The 19,249-nt window shown below is 53.7% G+C and overlaps 4 protein-coding genes across 4 annotated transcripts; 3 read left to right on the forward strand and 1 right to left on the reverse strand.

Annotated features, from left to right (window-relative positions):
* Positions 1 to 2,616: 2,616 nt before the first annotated feature.
* On the forward strand, positions 2,617 to 7,121 carry J4E78_001915 (uncharacterized protein; the record flags this gene model as incomplete). The annotated part of the gene is made up of 4 exons (XM_049362568.1): positions 2,617 to 2,625; positions 2,677 to 2,756; positions 2,816 to 2,983; positions 3,590 to 7,121. 4 exons carry the CDS (start codon positions 2,617 to 2,619, stop codon positions 7,119 to 7,121), a joined length of 3,789 nt encoding a protein of 1,262 aa, XP_049225160.1.
* Positions 7,122 to 8,206: 1,085 nt separating this feature from the next.
* J4E78_001916 (uncharacterized protein) lies at positions 8,207 to 9,786 on the forward strand (the record flags this gene model as incomplete). Its single annotated transcript, XM_049362569.1, has 3 exons — positions 8,207 to 8,470; positions 8,520 to 8,722; positions 8,775 to 9,786. The coding sequence occupies 3 exons, from the start codon at positions 8,207 to 8,209 to the stop codon at positions 9,784 to 9,786; spliced, it is 1,479 nt and encodes a 492-aa protein (XP_049225161.1).
* Positions 9,787 to 10,264: 478 nt separating this feature from the next.
* J4E78_001917 (uncharacterized protein) lies at positions 10,265 to 12,562 on the forward strand (the record flags this gene model as incomplete). Its single annotated transcript, XM_049362570.1, has 1 exon — positions 10,265 to 12,562. The coding sequence occupies one exon, from the start codon at positions 10,265 to 10,267 to the stop codon at positions 12,560 to 12,562; it is 2,298 nt and encodes a 765-aa protein (XP_049225162.1).
* Positions 12,563 to 13,471: 909 nt separating this feature from the next.
* On the reverse strand, positions 13,472 to 16,987 carry J4E78_001918 (uncharacterized protein; the record flags this gene model as incomplete). Its single annotated transcript, XM_049362571.1, has 1 exon — positions 13,472 to 16,987. The coding sequence occupies one exon, from the start codon at positions 16,985 to 16,987 to the stop codon at positions 13,472 to 13,474; it is 3,516 nt and encodes a 1,171-aa protein (XP_049225163.1).
* Positions 16,988 to 19,249: the final 2,262 nt, after the last annotated feature.

Here is a 19,249-nt window from a genome sequence, read left to right on the forward strand (position 1 = left end):
TTGGTACAAGGGCAGGCAGCAAAGCTGGCACAGCACGCCGTCGATGTCGGAATAGGTTCCGTCCATGGGAGTGTCAGACACGATGAGGTCTGCAAACGGGTTCGACGCTTCCACCGGACAGGAAAGGACAGTAATAATTACTGTGAGGAGCAGCAGCGGGTACATGCTCCGGTGTGTATCTGGATGCCTAAGGACAGGAAGATGTGGGACCGACGAGAATGACGGAACTAAAGTGTGAGAGCGTCAACAGTATGCAAGATCAGACTGTAACAAGGCTGGTACAGTATGGTGAAGAGTAGCAACGCAGGTGAGCAAAAAGTAGAGAAGAGAGCGTAAGGTCAATCGCAGCAAATGCATGCTAAGGGCAGAGGACTGGGGAGGGAGGCCGGCTGCCTGAGGAGCCACAGGTCACGGGCAGGTGTGGCTATGTTGATGATGTAGGTGTCGAGCAGCATTCTGGCGGTTTCGCTGCGTCTTTCGCGGCGATTTGGTCAGGTTGTGGGGTTAGCAGCGATGAAAGTGCACTCTTAATGCGATGCGACGTGCAAATGTGGTTGTGACGAAGGGACGAGCGACGGCGCCGTGCAGCGATCAATCCGACGGGGTACCTGCGCCATACCATTTTGAGACTTGGTGAGGGGTTGTGCCCGGCTCAACTCCCTGCACTCGTGACTTTGGTACTGTGCAAATTATCGAAACGTTGTCGACCGCAAGATATGTGACTATCTGTCGGTTTATCCAGAATTTAGCGTTGTGAATCAATAGCAACAGACACCTCGAGCTGAGGTTTACCGCAGACCTTCCGTCGAGTTCCGTCACGTGCACGTGCGTCATCGCGCGGGAACGCGTGAAACTCACAGCTCTTGCCCAGTGTTTGTTCACCCGCATCTTCCACCTCCTTTCGCGCATCGTTTCGTTTCTCCTAGCTCGGCAAGTGCTGGTATCATCTTGTTTGTTTTGTCGCTTAGTGGCTCTCGTAGAGGCAGGCGGCAACCAAGTGCGCCCTCGGAAATATGGAAGACGTTGGACATCATCACAAAATGTGATAACATCTCAACAAGGTTCAGATGGATACCCTGAGGTTGGGGATGCGCACTCGATATATAACGGCGCGACACCTCCAGGTCAGCCCTCAGCACAACACGCCACACGTCGTCAACGCAACAAGGCAACCACTGCAGCCGGTGTTGGTACTATTCATATCGCAGGTTGATGAGTCTCATCTGGCGTTTATCCCTTTTGGAAACTGGCAGCGGATACTGCATTCTTCGCGCACATCTCATGTCCAATCGTTCGTTGAGGCGTTCCACCCTGTTCAAGGCGGGCGGCCTCCCAGGCAGCAGTCGAGACAATATCCGCAAGCAAGGCTCGTCCAAAGAGCATCCTATTGTAACTCGGTGCTACCATGCCCGCCTGCTGCGCCTTTTATATGACTCACAGCCTATCATGCACTTGACCACTTTGGTAGGTACCTTGTTGAGTAGCTCACAAGTAAAGCTGCCACGCATGCAACAGCTGCCCCGCATTGCGAATCAGAGCTTCAGATGCGCCATTGCTTCATGAACCGACACCTCTCGCAATCAGGTGCCTAGAAACCTGAGACTCACCCTTACAAGAACATGCTTTCTATACGTGGCCGCAATTATGCGGCTTTAGATCTGGCTGCAAGCTACACGAAAGATCGTGGCCTCCCCTACGACAAAACCAAGCATCCAGCAGGTTTAGTGTCCTTTAGAAATGCAGAAAACGTAAGCAAGAGTCGAACATCATGGTTGTCATACTTTGAGTATCAGAGCTAAAGTACCGAATAGTTTCTCATGCGCGGAAAAGTGCTCGACTACGTGAAGACCAAGGTTGGTCTTTGCACTTGAACAAGAGAGACTCAGTTAACATATTGTGTAGTGCGTCCCTTCATTTGAACTTGACACCTTGACCTATCATGATGGCCCATTCGGCTCTAATCGCTTACGGCAAGCAATGGCTACTTTCATCAATAAGCGCTTCTTGCCCGCCGCATCAGCTGTGGCGATGGATGAAGTATCCTTTGTCAGCGGTGTGACGGCATTGAATGACATCTTGTCACTGTGTCTGACGGATGGAGAGAATGAAGGTTTGCTCCTTGGCATGCCGATATATGGCTCTTTCAACCCAGATATGCGAAGCATGTCGAAGTGAGTCTCGACGTGTCAATAACTGCGTTCAGCAGCCACTGAACTTGGAACAGCTGCAAGTTGGTTTACACCCCATTCCATGGCGTGGATCAGTTCATTACCGGAGCGGTCGAATGTTACGAGCGCGCCCTTGAAGAAGCGGGCCGAAACGGAATTGACGTGAAGGCACTTGTCATTTCCAACCCGCACAATCCTCTTGGCGCGTACCATGCACCTCCGTAAAGAGCCGTCGAACTGACTCATCTTTCCAGGGCAGTGCTATACTCACAAAGCTCTCGAGGCCATATTACGATTCTGTGCAAAGCATAAGATTCATCTCATCAGCGATGAAATCTATGCTCAGTCAGTGTATCGAACGGATGATTATCATCCTGGCTTTACATCAGTACTCTCTGTTGACATGACCGGCATCATCGATGATAAGCTTGTCCATGTGATGTACGGAATGTCAAAGGTCAGACCACTTTCGTGCGAGAAATGGTTGTTGTAACTGATGCGTTGATAGGACTTCGCCGCTGCTGGTCTGAGACTAGGGTGTCTAGTCACCCGAAACGAAGAATTGAGTCAAGCTGTGCAGTCTCTGGCGTACGTCTGCTTGAACACCCAGATACAGCTACTTACGCTAATTTTTCTGCTTGGCGCAGACGTTTCCACGGCGCATCGCCAGTCACAGACGCTATAGCCACCACTATGCTTGAGGACGACGAATGGCACGACCAATTTCTAGCCGAGAGTGCAAGGGTGCTGGGTGAACACCAAGAGCTTGTCACCAAGGGACTTGACAAAGCTGGAATTCGCTACAACAAGCAAGCGTAAGTACACCCCAGCGTTTTCGAGCTGTTGCATGGCAGGAGTCACTGACAGGACCATGTGACCTAGTAACGCTGGGTTTTTCCTCTGGATCGATCTCTCGGCGTGTTTACGGAGCGCGACGTGGCAGGGTGAAGATGAACTGAGACAGGCGCTGTATGATCACGGCGTAGAGATGTCGGCCGGCCACGCATATCATGATGAAAAGCCAGGCAATTTCCGCTTTCTTTTCTCAATGGATAAAGATACTTTGGAAGAAGGTCTGAGAAGAGTTATTGGCTTCCACGAGACTCGTAGGCTAGACCGGTCCTGATTCGGGCTAGCAAATAAGCAATTATGATGCACGGGATAAATTGGCTCGGGGCTGGAGTAGTAGAATGTCAATGCAGGGACTTTGGACAATGTGCCTGATGTGACGTGAGACGCTCGTGACCGCGCGAAAAGGCGCCACGCGACTGTGGGTCCTTGCACGAGATCGTCCCGCCAGATCGGAATTCCAACAGGGGAAAGTGCGTCATCATTCCAGCCATCTAGCCTCAACCCTTACAAACAAGTCGCACCACGCCTGTCCCTATGTCACGATCGCGTTAACGACAACTAGGCATCAGAATGCCGCCCATCCTCTCCCGAAAGCGCTCGCGATCCGCCTCACCGCAAACAGAACCGCCACCGAAGCGTGCGCGCGCTCGCAAAGCTACTGCACCCACGCGCAAAGGCAAAGAGTCTGTCTTTGAAACCCTCGACGCACCGCCAAAGGCCAAGCTCACGCTGGCCCAGACCAAAGCCCTGTTGGAACAAGAAGATGACGACAGTGAGTTGTCAGAACCGGAGAGCAGCGAAGATGATTTCGAAGATGTTCCGCTGAACGGCGCAAACAAAGGCAAAGGCAAGGGAAGGGCGACAGCTGGTGGTGATAGCGACGAGAGCGAAGCCGACGATTGGGAAGACGCGCTCGGTGCGCAGAATAACAATAAAACAGACCACGGTCCTGCGCCCGTCATCACTGGCGACATCGCCCTCACCCTGTCCGCCGCGCCGAAGACCGCCTTCGACTCAAAATCGGAAGGACAAAAGGGCGCATCCAAGATCCAGCGGCAAATCCGAAATGTCACACATTGTATGCACGTGCAGTGCCTGATGTACCACAATCTTATCAGGAACGCTTGGATACAAGACAAGGAAGTGCAGAAGATACTAGTGGAAGGCATGTCGGCCGGCTGCTGGCGCGAACTGGAGAGGTACTGGGATAACGCCGGAATCACAGACGGCCCTAATCTTGTCGTTGTGCAGAGGGCGCCGAGTCCACCCAAGACGGTAACGAAAGACAAGAAGGGTACGTGGAAGAGCAGCGGAAAGAACGGCGTCAAAGTGTACGAAAGTCCGCAGAAGCGATCGTCTGCTCGCGAAGACAAGAAGAAAGCTCCCGTAGGCAAGGGTAAGGGCAAGGGCGATGTCAAAGGCGCCAAGAAAGGTCGCGATTGGAACGCGACATCTGAACCACTCGAGCCGAAAGTCCCAAACATGTCAGCTGGGGATCCTCTACTTCGCCTCCTAAAGTATCTCTCTGCGTATTGGAAGTCCAAGTTCCAAGTAACAACTCCGAGCCTACGCAAACGCGGCTACCTCTCGCCATCGACGCTAGAAGCCGAGATCAATACCTGGAGAGAGGACCCTGATCATCCCGATACTTTTGGCGAGCGAGTGGAGAGTTTAGAAGCATTCCGCGACAGAGCTCGTAAATGCGAGGGGAGCAGGGACTTGGGAGAGCAATTGTTCACCGCTTTAGTACGAGGGCTCGGCATCGAGGCCCGCATGGTAGTCAGTCTACAGCCAATTGGTTATGGCTGGAATCAGGGCGAAGAAGGAACGCCTAAGAATCTGGAGAAATTGAAGGATGCGAAGCTTGCCGACAGCAACACTCCTTCGAAATCAGCAGCCACGAACGGTAGAGCGCAACCTCTCGGCGGTACAAACAAGGGTGGCAAAACGGCCGAAGTTGACCCGGACGATAGCAGCGACCTGAGCAGTGTCATATCTATTTCTTCGGGATCAGAAGATGAGCGGCCTACTAAGAAAGCGCGAAAGCCCCGCAACCCCCGCGATGAACTGCCATTTCCGACCTACTGGACAGAGGCCATCTCTCATCTCACCCATACACCTATAGCAGTTTCGCCGCTTCCCAAGGCGATAATCGCGAGTGCGGCGTCTTCAGACAAATTCTCCGAGTTCTACGCTCGCGGTGGAACGGCCGACAGGGCGAGGCAGGTATCAGCCTACTTCATCGCCTTCTCTTCTGACGGCACAGCAAAGGATGTCACTGTAAGATATGTACCCAAGTGGCCTGGTCGGACAAGGGGTGTTCGCATGCCTGTTGAGAAGATACCCATACACAACAAACGCGGCAAAGTCAAACGGTGGGAAGAGTGGGACTGGGTGAAGTCGCAAATGCGCCCCTATGCACGACCTCACGACAAGCGTCAGCCATGGGATGAAGTTGAAGATGAAGGTGATCTTGTCTTGGTACAACCAGAAAAGAAGAAGGAAATGCACGAAGGCGGAAAGGAGACGCTACAGGGCTATAAGAACTCCACTGAATACGTGCTTGAGCGCCACCTGCGTCGCGAGGAGGCACTCATACCCGGCGCCAAGATCGTTCGACATTTCACCTTCGGCACAAGCGGCAACGAGAAAACCGAGCCGGTATATCTGCGGAAGGACGTTGTAAACTGCAAGACCCAAGAATCCTGGCACAAAGAAGGCCGAGAGGTACGGGAAGGTGAACAGCCCCTCAAGCTCGTACCTAGGCGGGCTGTTACGGTGACACGTAAACGCGAGATGGAAGAGCAGGAACGTCTTGAAGGCGAGAAAGTGAAACAAGGTCTCTTCTCTAAAGCGCAGACGGACTGGATCATTCCTGATCCTATTGTTGACGGCAAAATCCCGCGTAACTCATACGGAAACATTGACGTTTATGTGCCCACGATGGTGCCGAAAGGCGCTGTTCATGTTCCACTCAGGGGTACGGCGCGCATATGTCGTAAACTCAACATAGACCATGCGGAAGCGTGTACCGGGTTCGAGTTTGGAAAGCAACGCGCTGTGCCTGTCATAACCGGTGTTGTAATTGCACAGGAACACGAGGATATGCTCATTGATGCTTGGGAAGTTGAAGAGGCGGAAAAACAGCGAAAAGAGAGAGAAAAGAGGGAAAAGTTCCTATTGGGGCTTTGGAGAAAATTTGCGAGTGGACTGAGAATCGTGGAAAGAATGCGAGAAGAGTACGGGGAGGATGTTGAATTGCCAGTCAAGGAGAAGGAGATTTCGGTCGAAGAAGATGGTGGGGAGAAGATGTCGCAATGGGAAGTGTTTCAGAACCACACCGATTTCGAGGGCGGCTTCATGCGCGGCGATGGCGCTGATTCTGGCGGTGGCTTCGTACCTGAACGGACGTACCAGAGTATACACCATGATGATGACATGGCTGGTGGTTTTCTACCAGCAAGTCAAGACGATCCTGAGCATGGGGATCTAACCATTGACCACGGCGAAAAGAAAGATGTGTCGCGCGCGCCCATGGCGGAAAGTACATATCGCACACCGATCTCCCTCACCCAGGCGCTTCAGCAGCCGCCCAGCGAATCCAGCGAGCATCCTGATGATGATGCGGACGAGGATATGGACGCGCCTGAACCTCCAGAAGACGAAAGCAACGACGAAGAAGACGACGAGGATATGCCTCAACCAAAATCTACCCGTCGCAAGTCGAACGCCACATCTTCAACTCGTGGTCGTGGTCGTCCACGTGGTCGCGGAGCCAAACTCATGACAGCGTCCACGCGAAAACGTAAGTCTACGGTCATAGAATCAGGGTCTGACAATGACACGCCCTCTGGCGCTCCTTCCGACCCACCAACACCACCGCCATCTACACGTTCAGCGCCGAGGCGTAAGGCAGCCAGGAAAAGTGACGCACAAGTCAAGAGCCACTTCTTTGCCGAAGGAAGCGATGGTGAGACGGATATGACGGATATGACTGAGCGGAACTCGCCAAGGAAGAAGACGGCTGCGACACGAGGACGCGGGAGTGGCAAAGGCAGAGGGAGTGGACGGGGAAGAGGCAGAGCGGGGAAAGCCAAGTAGCAATACGAGAGTAGGGTATTGACACTGAGGCAGACGTGCAAAATCACTCGAGCTAATCTTGAAGATACGGTCAGAGGGCATGAATTCTGTCAGCCTACACTAGGGCTAGACCAGTGAGACAGATCTCACGATCCGCCTGTGCCGGTGCGCTTACCTCATCCGATAGCGTGGCGGAGCCCCGATCCGACTACCACATTACATCATCTCTTCCCCAGATTCCTCCCACATGCGCAAAATTTCCGAAACTCAAAAGCGCAAAGATGCGAAAAACTTCAGCGTCAAAATCAATAGCAACTAAGTATTGCCGCATTCAGAAGGCACTGGCGAGTCGACGCCATGCATGCAGCTCTGTTTTTAGAACAGCCCAGCGTCGCTAGGTGCGCCTGGGCAAGTCTTGGTTCCGCCGCTGCATCCTCCCGACTCTTGGCAAACTTCTGTACCCGACTTTCCCCCCTAACTCCCTCGCCCGAACAGTCAGCTTGTTGAAGCCAAGGTGCGCCGTCGCACAGCTGGGAATTGCTTCTTTATCGCCGTTCTTATCGCGCTGGGAGCCCTCCTACACCCGGCTCCTACATGAATGACAGCATGACAGCGGCGGCAATTCGATGGTCCGGCAGTGCTAACAGTGGTAGCGATGCGTTGTTGGGGTTTGCCTGCAGCACTGTTATCCCAATCGTACGCCAAAGTACGGTAGGCATGCTCTGGGCGCGGCCCATGTGGGAATCTCCCCCAACATCCCGAGTGCCACGCCCGCCGTCTCCTTCGTATTCGTTCTGAGGTGTGCCGGCGCGAGCGCCTCTTGGCTATAATGCGCGATGTTTGATCTGCGATACCTAGCTCGCACGCTCATTAGTTACCAGAAACGTCATGCTCTCCGGTCTTTTTCTATCGATGCGTCGAGATGTGTGCATGGGGTTGGCGTTTATAAGTATATTGCTGCTGCTGTTGTTTTATTTTATTGCGCCCCGTCCCTACACCGGCCTTTATCAGTCTCTCACTTTGCCAATCTTTTCCTTTGGCAGCTGTCACTCGCTTTGAAGACTTTGACTTTGGTCTTATTGTTAATTATCTAATTTTTGGGAAAGATGCGCTTCTCCGAGTTCCTTACCGTCGGTGTTGTGGCGCCTCTTGTGGCTGCTCATGGTGGAGTCCCAGGGGCACCCAAGATGTTCGGCCTACCGAGAGACTTGCAAGCCGACTTTAAACCTCCTGTCGCTGCTCGCGTGCTTCGACACCCCGCTCAGCCAAGGGATGGCATGTTGGAAACCCGCCAAGGTGGTCAGAACGGCCGTTGCGGACCCAGCTTCGCCAACGCCAAGTGCGCTGCGGGCTACTGCTGCTCAGGTGCCGTATGTTGATCTTAGATCTTGAACTGTTACAATAGCTGACTCGCTCTAGGGATACTGCGGAACGACCAAAGATCACTGCCAAGCTCCTGACTGCTTGATTGACTTTGGCCCGGCTTGCGACGCCAACAAGACACCTGGTGGAGCCAGCACACGCAACGACCCCCGTCCTCAGAGGGGCAGCGTCGCATACGGAGGTGGTGGTGTCTACGCCTGCAAGAAGGCTGGCACTGTCGCCATTACCTACGATGACGGGTAGGCTCATTCACAACCCCACGCATTGATAGCACGACTAATCAGCATCCAGCCCATACATCTACACCGACCGCGTCCTCGACCAGTTCGCCACATATGGCTTCAAGGCCACATTCTTCGTCACGGGAATTAACCTCGGAAAAGGCGCAATCGACAGCACAGCGCAGTGGTCCAACGTGATCAAGCGTATGGTTGCCGAAGGTCACCAAGTCGCATCCCACACATGGTCTCACCAGGATCTTAGCCAAATCACCGATGCGCAGCGCTACGACCAGATGGTCAAGAACGAAATGGCCATTCGCAATATTATCGGAAAGTACCCCACATACATGCGTCCTCCTTACTCGTCTTGCAACGACGCTTGCCAGGCAGTGATGAAGAACTTGGGATACGTAGTCAGCTACTTCGACTTGGACACGGATGACTACAACCAGCTATCCAACATCCAGGTTGCCAAGAACAACTTCAAGAACAAGATTGATACCACCGTTGGTGGTCCCGCCTCAGGTCACCGCCTCGCTATCGCCCACGACATCCATGAGCAGACTGCTCTCAACCTTACTGGTTACATGCTCGAGTACCTCAAGTCAAAGGGCTACCGCGGTGTCACTATGGGCGAGTGCATGGGTGAGCCCGAGGCGAACTGGTACCGTACTGCCACTTCCGGCGGCTCTACTACCCCTCCTGCCACCGGCGGCGGCGGCGGCAGTGGTACTGCTGTTTCCACTGACGGATCTTGCGGCTCAGGCAAGGGAACGTGTGCTGGATCTACCTTTGGCAACTGCTGCTCTCAATACGGCTGGTGCGGATCATCCACTGATCACTGCAGCGCCGGCTGCAACTCTGCCTTCGGAACCTGCACTGGCACTGGTGGCAGCGGTGGCGGTTCAACCACCCCTGCTCCGACCAAGAAGGTCTCTACTGATGGCACTTGCGGAACTCAGGGCGGTGCGACTTGCGCTGGTTCAACATTCGGTACCTGCTGCTCGCAGTATGGATGGTGCGGATCTACTTCAGGCCACTGTGGTTCTGGATGCCAGAGCGGATCCGGCACTTGCAACTAGAAGTTCGTTCATGGGAGGAGCATTTAGACCTTACTCGTGTAGAGGCGATGCTCGTAACGCAGCTCTGTATGCGTGTTAATGTATGAAAACAATACAAACAAATACACATACTCTTACAACTCCTGACATCTCCGCAATTGTGTGACCGATTTGAGGCATGATAACATACAGTCAATTAGGAGCAATATCCAGGACGTGGTCGAGATATGTGAACAAGGCGAAATACCCTTCGCAGCGCACACTTGAAGTGTCCGCACATTTCACAGAATACATGGTCGTGGCTGTTGCAGCAATGGAATTCCAGACACCAATCACAGGTAGTTTATGAAGAGCAACGTCTACACCTTTTCTGCAACAGATTTGTAAAGACCTCTTCGTACGCAATCTAGCAAAAGTGCAGCGACGAATTATCACCCATACATACCATCAAGCACTTACTTCGACTATCTAAGTCCCCCGATTACTTCTCTCGAAGACCATGGCATTAGCCATACTCCCGGCAATCATCGTCAGTTTTGTGATCGTGGTGGCATCGCTCGGTACATTCTACATTTACAGGGCATACAGGCGCGTGCGCTATGCAGTCCACGATGTGGAGCGCAGCCGCCATATCGAAATCGCCGGTCTCTCGCAACAGCGGCCTATCGAATTACGTGATCTCGAAAGTCCGCGTAAACAATATCATAGCGGTCAGTGGTACGGCTCCGAGGGCGTAGTTGCCACACACGTCGCACCCACTGCGAAACCACTGCCGCATACTCCGGAGATTGAGTACTCAGGAGGGGAAGGGCTTGTCAGACCTCCTGGGCGAGTCTTCCTATCCACTGAGGTACAGCAACCTGAGCTACTCTCTCCAAAGCCTGTGCGCACGGTGACCAAAAGGCCGAAGGTCGAGCCTGCGAGTACCGCATATGACTCAGATCAAACAGCAGCGTCGGAAATATGGGACAAGATCGAGAAGGGCGAGCCTGGACCGTCACGGCGTAAGGCGCAGAAGAAGTCACCAAAGAAACCGAATGCACCAATACCCGAAGTACTCCGAGATCCTTCAGAGTTTGAACGCGACACCATGACAGACGTCGACATTGATAGTAGCACCAGAGAATGGGCAAAATCCAATCGCCCCGCGCTGCCTTTCACACCACGCGCAAACAAACGCGAGTCGTCTGACAGCATGGCTACGATTGTCGAGGCCAACAACGCGAATATTGAACGCCCCCAGTCATACGTCAAACGCAAACAAAGCATTGGCACAGGAGCGATCAAGCCGACTGAACCGCTAGATCGAGCTGCAGAGGCGCGCCGCCAGATGGCGGAAAGGAAGAAGCAAATGGTGGAAAGGCAGAAGCAAGAGGAAGCTGATCGTCTAGCAGAGGAGCAAAGGCTGGTAGACGAACAAAAGCAGCGCGCAGCTGAACAACAGAGACTAGCTGAAGAGAAGCAGCGACAGGAAGATGAGGAAAACGCCCGCTCGTTGGCACAAGTTTCCGATGACGAAGATATTGATCTAGACAATAAGAGGCCCTCTGACTCTCAAAGACCGCGCACTCGCCGGAGATCCGACTCTTCTTCCAAGTCGAAGCGTGAGCGCAAGAGTCGTGAAACGTTGCTTACACGAACTCCCAAGCGAGCATATACCTTCGCGAATGACGCTTCTGATGGTATCGATAACCCCAACACGGACGAAAAGACCGCTCGAAACATTAAAGGAAGTTCTAGGAGCATGAGTATGAACGATCAGGCAAGGCCAGACTTCAACGCGACGATGCCGTCAATTGCAGAGGGGGCTCATGTCGACCCTTTCTCTGACAACGCAGCAAGACGGTCGTACGGCTCCACCAAGAAATCTGTTTCGTCAATGTACTCTCCCGATCACATTTCATTAAACGATGGCGAAGGAAACTACACCTCGAGGCCTGCCGACTACAAACGTAGGGCCGCGCCTGAAGACACACTGGAGAACCCGTTTGCCTCTGACAACGACCCCCAAGACCCCTTTGCGACAGCGCAGAGATCATCGGCTGCGTCAAGCAACGACAGTCGAGTGTCATTCTCGCAAGTACAGCGAAGATCGAACGCCTCCAGCAATGAGAGCAGAAACAGCTCAGGTATAAATTATCCCAAACGCAGCGACAGTAAAGCTAGCGCAAAGAATCGTGCTTCTGTGGATAGCCAAAGCAGTCAGCAGTCGGCCCGCGGCCGTGAAAAACCTGAACGAAAGCCATCTGTCGCATCCCGTGCATTCAGCAAGATCAGTCGCAAGTCTTCATCTTCGGACAAGAAGAAGGAAAGGGACTCCGCGAGCTCGACACAATCTCGGGAAAATGAAGGACCAGGATTGCGGGGTGGAGGAAAGATGTACGTGGAGGGGCCGGAAGAGCTGTCATCGTCAGAGGATGAGCATGAAGACAGAACCAAGCAAGAGCATAAGGTGAAGAACGGGGTGGAGATGCGCGGCGGTTCAGGAGAGAAAATCGAGAGTAAGAGTGAGGTTGAGACGGAGAACGATCATTCGGATGTGAGCTCAAGCGATGAGGACGAGATCGAGAGCGAGAAACACGACTCCTCCGAAGAGGAAGGCTCAGGCGATGATGATGACGCATCCGAGGATGGGGATTCGGAGTCCGAAATCTCTGATGCGGGCACTTCTGACGCCATTACTTCGGATGACGAATCTGAGGAGGAGGTCTCGGATGATGAGCAGGGCCCGGTACTGAAGAAGCCGATTGAGGTCGTGGGTGTCCCAGCTGGGAACGCGGGCAGGGTCAAGGCGTGATGCATCGATGACCGTATTTTCCTTTCCGCTGGTAGGGTTCCGCAGGCGTGACTCTCTCTTGCGCTCTTCGCACATATCTGTATTTTATTTGTAGTCGTGATAATAACTGATACCTGTGTTTAATTCATTGTTCATGTAAAAACAGCATCCATTACCTCGCTGCCTACTCTTGATAGGAGAGAAGATGCACACATGTGATACATGAGCTAATAGTCTAAAGGATACTCGCACCTTATACAAGAAAAAAAACTAAACAGGCCTGCGGGCTACATTAAGACAAAAACCTACAAAGTAGGTAACCTAACAGCAACGTAGGCTCTAGGGTGTTTAGTTTTTTCTTAGATTGGCGTGCTTGTGGCGACTGATTTGCTCCATATTGCTCATATCGCACGACCTCATGTGCCATCTCTAGACACGCTCGTCCAGTCCCCAATCCCCTCATCATAGATCAAACGAAAGTACACTGTCACATTCAAGACGACTCATGCAAGAGGACAATGCAATATATTCCCAGAATGCCCATACCCATGCTACCAAATGCTAAATCGACCTGGTATCCCCAATCTTGCCCAATCCAGCCAAAAGCAAACGCCTGAAATGGAGACATCACAGCCTATCCCAAGAAAAAGTCAATCGTACATCATGAGGTAGTGCCTAGATCATGACATACAACGCCCGCCCGCCAACCGAAAAGAAAACGCTCATGTACCAATGACCCGGAAAATCGCTAACAAAACAAGGGAAGAAGGAAGGAAGGAAGGAAGGAAGGAAGGAAGGAGTTGAGAAGGAACGAATACACACATGAGGATTAAAAATAATACTAAAGACTCTGGTATAAAGACAAGGCTTAAAGCGAATGCATGTTGATGGAAAGGAATAGAAAGAAAAGGTTAACGAAGGGTCTCAATATCAAACTTTTGGTCCTTGCGAACCGTGACCTGTGGTCTTCTTCTGCTTCTGCTTCTGATGCTCGCGTGTGTAATCAATAGTTTGGTCAAAGAAAATGGAGTGAGTGAGGTAGTCGGAGAGATCGTTTGATGCTTGTTTGTCGTCATCGTCATCGTCGTCTTCGGCTGGTGATAAGTAATCGTCGTACGAGGGATCTTTCGCTCGCTTATTCGATAGCTTGTCCTTGGATGACGAACTGATGGTATGTGGTTTCTTGGAGGTGTGTTTGGCGTCGGTCGAAACAATATCCATAGAGTCGACAGCTTTTGGCCCTGCGTACGGACTGCGTCTACTAGGCGCTCGAATGGTGGTATTTGAGTTCTTCTCTTCTAGAGCTTTGTCTTGGACGTCTTCAACGCTCAGCACGTTTGCCGGTCCAACGCTCGGTATTGGCGGACGTGGCATCGATGCGCGCGCCTGCTTCTGCTTATCTTGTTTGCGTGGGGATGCCGGGATGGTGAATATGGGAATGGGCTCCGGCTTGATCTGCAGCTCGACTGCACGCACGCCCTCACCAAACTTGGGGGCTCCTTTCTCATCCCAGAGTCGCTCGTCGATCCTTGCCTCATCTTCGCTAGTAAAGTTGAGGTCCTTGATGCTTTCGTCAAGACTGTGGCGTATTCGCTCGCTTTCAGACGATACCCGCTCGGAATCTCCGAAGCCTGAATCTTGATGCATTGGCATACGGTACCCTTGCGCTATTGAGAAGCCCGTGTCAACTCTGCGTGAAGGTTCTGGACGATCGAAAACAGAGAAGCCGGTGCTGACGCGCGACGGAGGGGAAGTATTGGAGGCGGAAGAGTCCATGGCAACGTCGTATTCCAGGTTGGTGAGCACTCCAGAGGCAGGAATCTGGAATTTTCGACCTTCTTCGTAGCCCGGCGAAGCATCAGAATCTAAGTATCCTTGATCCGGCTGTGTCTGTGCCAGTTCGTGTACGCGAGTGCTAAAGGAGGCTTTGTTGCCAAACTCTCGATGATCCTGATCAGACGATCCTTGTGCGCTGCTTCGCATTGAGTGTGGCTGGAGTCCACCAACAAATGACACGCTCAGCGGAGCGTCGTCGGCTGGTCTGCCCCCAAGAAATGAATTCTCCATCTCGTCTGGTGGGCTTGTGATACATATGTCTTTCGGCTCTTGGGTGACAAAATCATGGACGTCAAGGTCGGCGCATCCTCGCTGAACAAGCTTGGTATCGCCGTCAACGTAGATCTGCTCCCACCTCGTTTCTCTACTAGCTGGCAGGCTTGCAAGCTCATTCTCGAGCTCCGAGTCGTCGAGCGACATGACGGACCGATGGCCGGGATAAGGCGAGTATTCGCTTCGTCTGTTTCTCTCGCTAATGCTCAAGGGGCCAGCAGACCGCCCACGGTCGGAGCGGTTGTCGGGAATGATGTATGAGCCAGAGGATGCGGGGTATTCTGTGCGCGGTATGTTGATTTCCTCGAATGACGACTGCTGTCTGGAGTGGCGGCGGTGTTTGGATATATCCTCGAGGTCGACTGCCGTCCTGGGGTCGATGTACTCCTTGTCGCTTCGATGTGTAGAAACACTGCTTCTTATGGCAGCCTTGGGCTTGAAGTCCCGATCTAGTATATCGTCAGGGAATTTCTTGAGCAGGCTTGCCGCTGACGGTCTCCCTTGGGGTGAGTCACTGAGCAGGGCTCTGATAATATCGCGGAAGTAGACCGGTACATCTGTGTTTGGTCGATCGAGGGTGCGAGTTAGTGGTCGCTGTTGGCGCTCCGGCTCGTCTTGCAGTTCGGCCAGCGCCCACAATACCATGCCCAGTTGAAAGAGATCTGACTTGACGCCGATGTATATTGTTACACGCTGTCCGCTTTCGACCAGCCTAGCCAGCTCAGGTGACTCCCAGCCGACAGGGCAACCGCGACGGTTGATATCGATGATCTTGGCGTTGTCGTCGTTGTCTATAACGATGTTTGAGAGAGTGAAGTCGCCTTGCACAAATCCAGCTTCATGAATCTCGGACAGACCCTCGACGATTTGTCGTGCCCACCGCTCGCGGCGTTCCCAGGTGAGTTGGCCCATGGGCTTGTATTGGCTTGTGGGCTTGAAGTCGTAGATGACGTCCACCAGCGCGCCCAGCTCGGCATAGCTAATGAGTAGCCCTTTGATGAGCTCGTTCTGCTCATCGACTATGACGCCTTCGAATCTGATGACTGACTTGGATTCTTGCAGGCTGACGAGAGCGTTGATCTCATATAAAAACTCCTCGACCGCGTCTGGACCCGGGATCTCCTTCTTAATGTACGTATTGTTGTTGACGGAGACCTTGTATACGAAGCCTGAGATATGAGAGTCGAAAGAGATGGCGCTCTCTCGGAAGCGCTTGCAGTCGAGGTGTTCGATGGCTGACGTGGGCGGGTACGGGATAGCCTCGTTGATATCCTCGGTGACGTGTACATGGAGACGACCGTCGGCAGTTTCGAGCTTGAGGTTTGTAACGGTGTCGTAGAACTGGATATCGGGTAGGGAGTCGCGGATGGCTTCGTAGATGCGCTTGCTCTTGTCGCGTTGGTAGTGCATCGTCTTGAGATCCGCCTCGAGTGAGTCGGCCTCGAGATGCCGGTAGTCGCACGATACTGTAACCCGCCTCCATTTAGTGGGCTCCTCGGCAAAGGTGACGAAGAACTTCTCGCGGTCCGACAGGTCGCGGAAGTGCATGCTGAGGTTGAGGATCCACTTTGCTTCAAGTTCCTCCTGCAACCGTACGTCGTCGATGTCTGAGCCTGAGTGATGCGAGCCGCGGTCGGAGAAGGCATCTGCTACTTCCACTGGCGGGAGTTGTGGGGGTCCCTCGATTGTAGACATTTCGCCGGCCGACATGTAGTCTTCCGGTTCTTCAATGCCATAATCGACCTGGCGCGCGCCCGCTGGTATGTTGGAGTCTGGACCGCCGCCAATGGTGCGCTCTATGCTGGGAAATGACTCCATTTCTGGCGATGACTCCTTCTCCTTCTCGCTATGACTCTCGTGCGGACTCAGCACGTCTGGAGCGGACATGGAGGGCACAGACATGGGCGGGGGCGAGGGGTTTCGCTTCGAGGGGACGGAGCTCTTGCGATCTTCCGAGACAGCTCTCCGATGTTCCGTCTCGGGCACCTCGAGCAACTTGTCTCTCTTCTCGCTCTGCATTCGCTTGAAGGTCAGGGGCCTCGGCAGACCTGGGATGACTTTCCTGCTGCCTCTCCGCCCCAGCAGTCCACCGCTCGAATGGGGCCTCGTGATCTCCTTGCTGTCCTTGTTCTCTTTGCTCTCCTTGGTCATGCTCTCGGACATCCTGGGCTTGGTGGGCGAGGGCGGCGGCGTGTGCTCGTCCTTCTTCAGCCAGGAGCCGATCTTCTGGAAGTTGAGGCGGTCCCACATGCTCCTATGCTCGCCCACTTCGGTGCGCGCGCGCTGGCGGCTGCGACTCCTGCTTGAGTCGCCATTGTCGGCCGATAGCAGCGGCATCTCTTATCCCCCTCTGCCAGCCTTCGGGCGTGACGTTGGCGGGCGGGCGCGCTGCGGGGAGGTTCCTGGTCGGGGTGGTTCGATACGGGTCGACTGGATTGGTGCTATCGATTTGGCGCCGACTGCATGCTGTGTCGCGGTCCTGTGTAACTGTGGCTGTCTGCGTCCATGGATCTACGTGATGCTCCGTGCCACGCCACCTGCTCGCTGCGGATTCGAGGGCTGCAGATTCTGCACGACAATCTCCGTGCTAATGACGAAAATACCGCGGTCGTCTATTGTTGACGCCCAAGCGACATGCGCCCAAATGAGCAAACGGGCCGCAGGGCAATGCACGCGGATGTCGCTGGTGAGGCTCGGCGGGGGTCTGGTCAGGAGCAGGGCGGCGGCGAGGAGGCTGGCGGTGGTGTGCTAGAGGCGACGCGATGCAATGTGCGATGATGAGTCGTCCCAAGCAACATGGGATGAAGGCGACTGAGGCTGGGGGCGCGGAGCCAATGACAGCGCGCAGGCGGGCGAACGGTTGAACACCGCCTTAGCGTATCCCAGGCAAAGGCGCCAAATCACAATTCCAGAGGCGACTGTCGGCACCTCACACACGCCTAAGCCTTCGGTCCCAGGTGGAAGACAGCGACGGGGAAGAATCAAATAATGCAAAGGAGAAGTAAATTTTTGCAGCGCCCCCCTATGGTAGCCATGTATCTGCTGTACAGCTGGCGGTCAAGCGCCAACACCACATTGGACAGAAAAGGCCCTCTGCCTGCAGCGGCCGCAGCACCAAAATCCCGAATCTGGTCCTCTGCCTGTCAAATCAGGCGCGACGCCGCCCTGGGTCCCGCCGTGACATAGCACCGATCCCCTACCCATTGGCCGCTGCGAGTCTGTGGCAGCCACTCTAGCAGACCTGCGGTGAGAGTCACACCCATCTCACCGTCGCAGCTGGCATGCTCAACCACCACCCGCTGCCTCTCCGACCCTTGGGAACCGCCATATTAAATTCCTGCTCTTGCTCCCTTTGCTCTTCCCTGCCTCAGCCGCCGCCCCTCATCAATTTTCACATCACCATATAGCCAAAACCCCTCATTTGGGCCTGCATACATTAGTCGACGCGTAGACGAGGGCAGCTACTGCACCTCATGGTACTTGCGGGAAGGTACTCCGTCGTCGCAACAGTACACGAACTGCCCCACCCACCTGCTCGCACAAGGCACCGCTCCGGCAAGCTTCGAGTAAAGCTGCTGCTGCACCTCGGGGCCATCATGCTCGCTAATGTATCTCCATCCCTGACCTGGGTTGTACTTCCGGCTGTCTTCCCAACAACTTGAAGCTATCCATCATGAGCATCAAGTATGAACAAAGGACCTATCCCTTGCGCATCTTATCATTCCCAAGTCCTGATCTGTAGTCCCTCACCCACTTCACCGGACCGCGCCATGCCGCCGCACATCACAGCCTCGAGGACACGCCCAAGCACAAGCAAAACCATCAAAACAAAAAGTGAAGCTTCCTCACCACCGAAACAGCAAAGTCTGACAGCAACCTCAACTTTTCCCAACCCCTGACTATGATTCGTTCCCTCCAGTTCGCAGTGTGCGTTGTTCACGCTCCTTTCACTATATACCAGGCAACGCCCGTTGACACGTCAATGTGGTTCATGCACCAGACGAAGGAGTCGAGGGCTAACGCACACGGGCTGCGCGTAAGGCGCTGAAACATCAACACATGCATTCTTTCTTGCTAGCCACAAACGCCACGAACAGCGTTGGCATTTTCTCCTCTTCTGTTAGTCGTGTTTTAGCCCGGTGTTTTTCCAGGTGGCTTCAGACATGTGGCAGTTGCGTCACAGACTACATAGTTCCTTCCATCGCCATGCCATGCAGGCGCAGAGTGAACCAGGCGTAACGCGGCACTTGCAAAATTCGGCCGTTGAAGCTGACGACGCACTATTGCTAATCGATTGCATAGTGTAGCCGTCACGAAAATGCCCGGCCCAAATATGCGCATGGCTTGCTGCGGCATCCCACGATCCCCCCTGTGACGCGTGGTGGGGTTCGTGCATGAGGGGTAACGAAAAACCACGAGGGCTAAGGGAGGGGTTGGGGAGCTGCAGCTTGGGTACGTAGCTGCCATGCTGTCAGAAAACGGCTGAAACTCTGATTGATGAGCGTAAATGATGCTGCTTCCACAAGGTTCTATCTTTGGTGGGCTGAAGACATGCCTAGGTATAAGAGCTGTGGACGAAGACGGGAGTGGTAGCTAGGT

The sequence above is a fragment of the Alternaria triticimaculans genome (assembly GCF_023758025.1).
Source record: "Alternaria triticimaculans strain BMP 0046 chromosome Unknown scaffold_2, whole genome shotgun sequence".
NCBI classification, from domain to species: Eukaryota; Fungi; Ascomycota; class Dothideomycetes; order Pleosporales; family Pleosporaceae; genus Alternaria; species Alternaria triticimaculans.